Genomic DNA, 1,852 nt, shown 5'->3' with positions numbered 1-1,852 from the left:
GATACGGAGCTAGTAGCTAGCAGCTCAAGGCAAGCAAATTCTAGTACTACTCGATCGTGGTCAACTATCAAATTATGTGCGATGAGCCGATTAGATAACTTGAATAACGATGCAAATGAGCAGTATTCTATATGTTAAGTGTGAGTTTATACAGGGTTTCAGTGGATTCTCATCCTTGACATATCTATAAAAGAGACATCATCTATCAAGTAAATAGCTGCTGGCACTTTTATGTATAAAGAACAAATTTTTACATAAGTTAAGCACATACAAGAAACCTATATAGTTGGAATCACTGATAGACAAAGCCAGAGCTAATTTAGCACTCGAGGACTAAATCCACTAAAACCCTACAAAACTGAAACATATCCTTACTTATTCAGAGCTGACTTTTTTAGCTGACAAAAAAAGCATTGAAAAAATGAAACTCCTACCAGAATAGTGCAGCAGAGTAGAGCTGGGAGGTAACCAGTGGCTTTACCAGATTGCTGGGGTGGAAGAAGAATCCCCCGCGCACACCACACACAGCTGGCTCTGTCGTGCACCTGCATGTGTGAAGGAACAACGTCAGGGAATCACAAAACAAAACCGCATCAGGGAACCACGTCACACGGAGAATCGCAAGATACATATATTGTTCAACACAGCCGTTCAGACACGGCGTGCGCAATCTGGAGAGCGACGCCCGTGCCGGCCGTTTAGACAAGGGCAGCATCTCCTTTGGCGCGGAAACGGGATGGACCTTATTGTTCAAAGAGAAAGCGGTCAGGATCAATCTCACAACAAGTGGCTATGTCAATTTCATATCACATTCAACATAGCATGACCGACATATGTCTGCAGTGGACATGGCGAAACAATCGCGAGCAGAAAGCATCACAATCTGCAGGTGTAAATGATAGACAAGAACTCGTGCAGCTATGCCGGCCCGTCAAACATAACCGGCAGCGCACAAAGAATCACAAGATTATTACATATCAAAGTAACATTTCTTGGCTGCTAGCTGGACAAAATGATAGATAAAACACAAAAGATTCAGTGCGAATCTCACTTGAAAATTGTTGAGCAGAGGCATCTTGTATCAAATATAAATAGGCATGTCTCAAGAACATTTTTTTACTGAATTTGTGCACGTACAGGAACCCTACCTAGTAGGAATCACCGATACACAAAGTCAGAGCTAATTTAGTAGCTAGCACTTGCTGAGGGCTAATAACACCACTGGAAGCCTACGAAACGGAAACATGTTGTTCGTATCATATCAGAGCTGACTTGTTTAGGTGATAAAAACAAACAATGCAAATCTGAAACTCCTGCAAGAAGAGTGGAGCAGAGCAGGGCAGAGAATCACGGATCGAAACCGCATCAGGGCAAGCAAATCGAGAGGACAGAGAGGAGGGCGAGACCTTGAGGAGCTGTGTGTCGGCCATGGATGGATGGCAGCGGCGGTTCTTCCCGGCATCCGCAAGATCCCCATCAGCGCGTCCGGCCATGGAGGATTCCGATCTCCTTCCCATCCACGGCGAGACACCGCGGCTGCCGGGAACGCCATGGCCGCGTCTGCTGGATGTGGGGCCTGGGTAGGGAGAGGGCAAGGGCAGCGGCGGGGAGAGGCTGCCGGTGGGCGCGGCCGTGTCGGAGGGAGAGGGGAACGAGATGCGGCTGCATCTGCGGGTTGGGTTTGGTTGGGCACGACTCGTCTTCTCTCCAGATCGGGAAGCACGTACGAATGCGCCCGGGAACGCCATGGTATTGAGGGCGGCGTCGGTGGCGGCGGCGGGGGAGACGAGGTGCGCGCGCAGGGAAGGAGGAGCAGTGAATGTGAATCCAATCGCGGGGACTGCTGGATGTA

At 48.8% G+C, this 1,852-nt stretch overlaps 1 protein-coding gene across 1 annotated transcript; it reads right to left on the bottom strand.

Annotated features, from left to right (window-relative positions):
- Positions 1-326: 326 nt before the first annotated feature.
- Positions 327-1,844, bottom strand: LOC123177589 (uncharacterized). Its single transcript, XM_044591255.1, has 2 exons — positions 1,407-1,844; positions 327-545 (listed from the first exon to the last, which is right to left on the bottom strand). Exons 1-2 carry the CDS (start codon positions 1,746-1,748, stop codon positions 372-374), a joined length of 516 nt encoding a protein of 171 aa, XP_044447190.1. The 5' UTR covers positions 1,749-1,844; the 3' UTR covers positions 327-371.
- Positions 1,845-1,852: the final 8 nt, after the last annotated feature.

This window comes from Triticum aestivum, unplaced genomic scaffold (genome assembly GCF_018294505.1).
Source record: "Triticum aestivum cultivar Chinese Spring unplaced genomic scaffold, IWGSC CS RefSeq v2.1 scaffold140108, whole genome shotgun sequence".
Taxonomy (NCBI): domain Eukaryota; kingdom Viridiplantae; phylum Streptophyta; class Magnoliopsida; order Poales; family Poaceae; genus Triticum; species Triticum aestivum.
Note: the sequence above shows the minus strand (reverse complement) of the source record. Positions and strands in the feature narration are given on the sequence as shown.

Coding starts and splice junctions, on each gene's coding strand:
- LOC123177589 (XM_044591255.1), bottom strand. CDS start 1,748: ATGGCGTTCCCGGGCGCATTCGTACGTGCTTCCCGATCTGGAGAGAAG. Junction 546..1,406: donor CCGACACACAGCTCCTCAAG/GTCTCGCCCTCC, acceptor TCACACATGCAG/GTGCACGACAGAGCCAGCTG.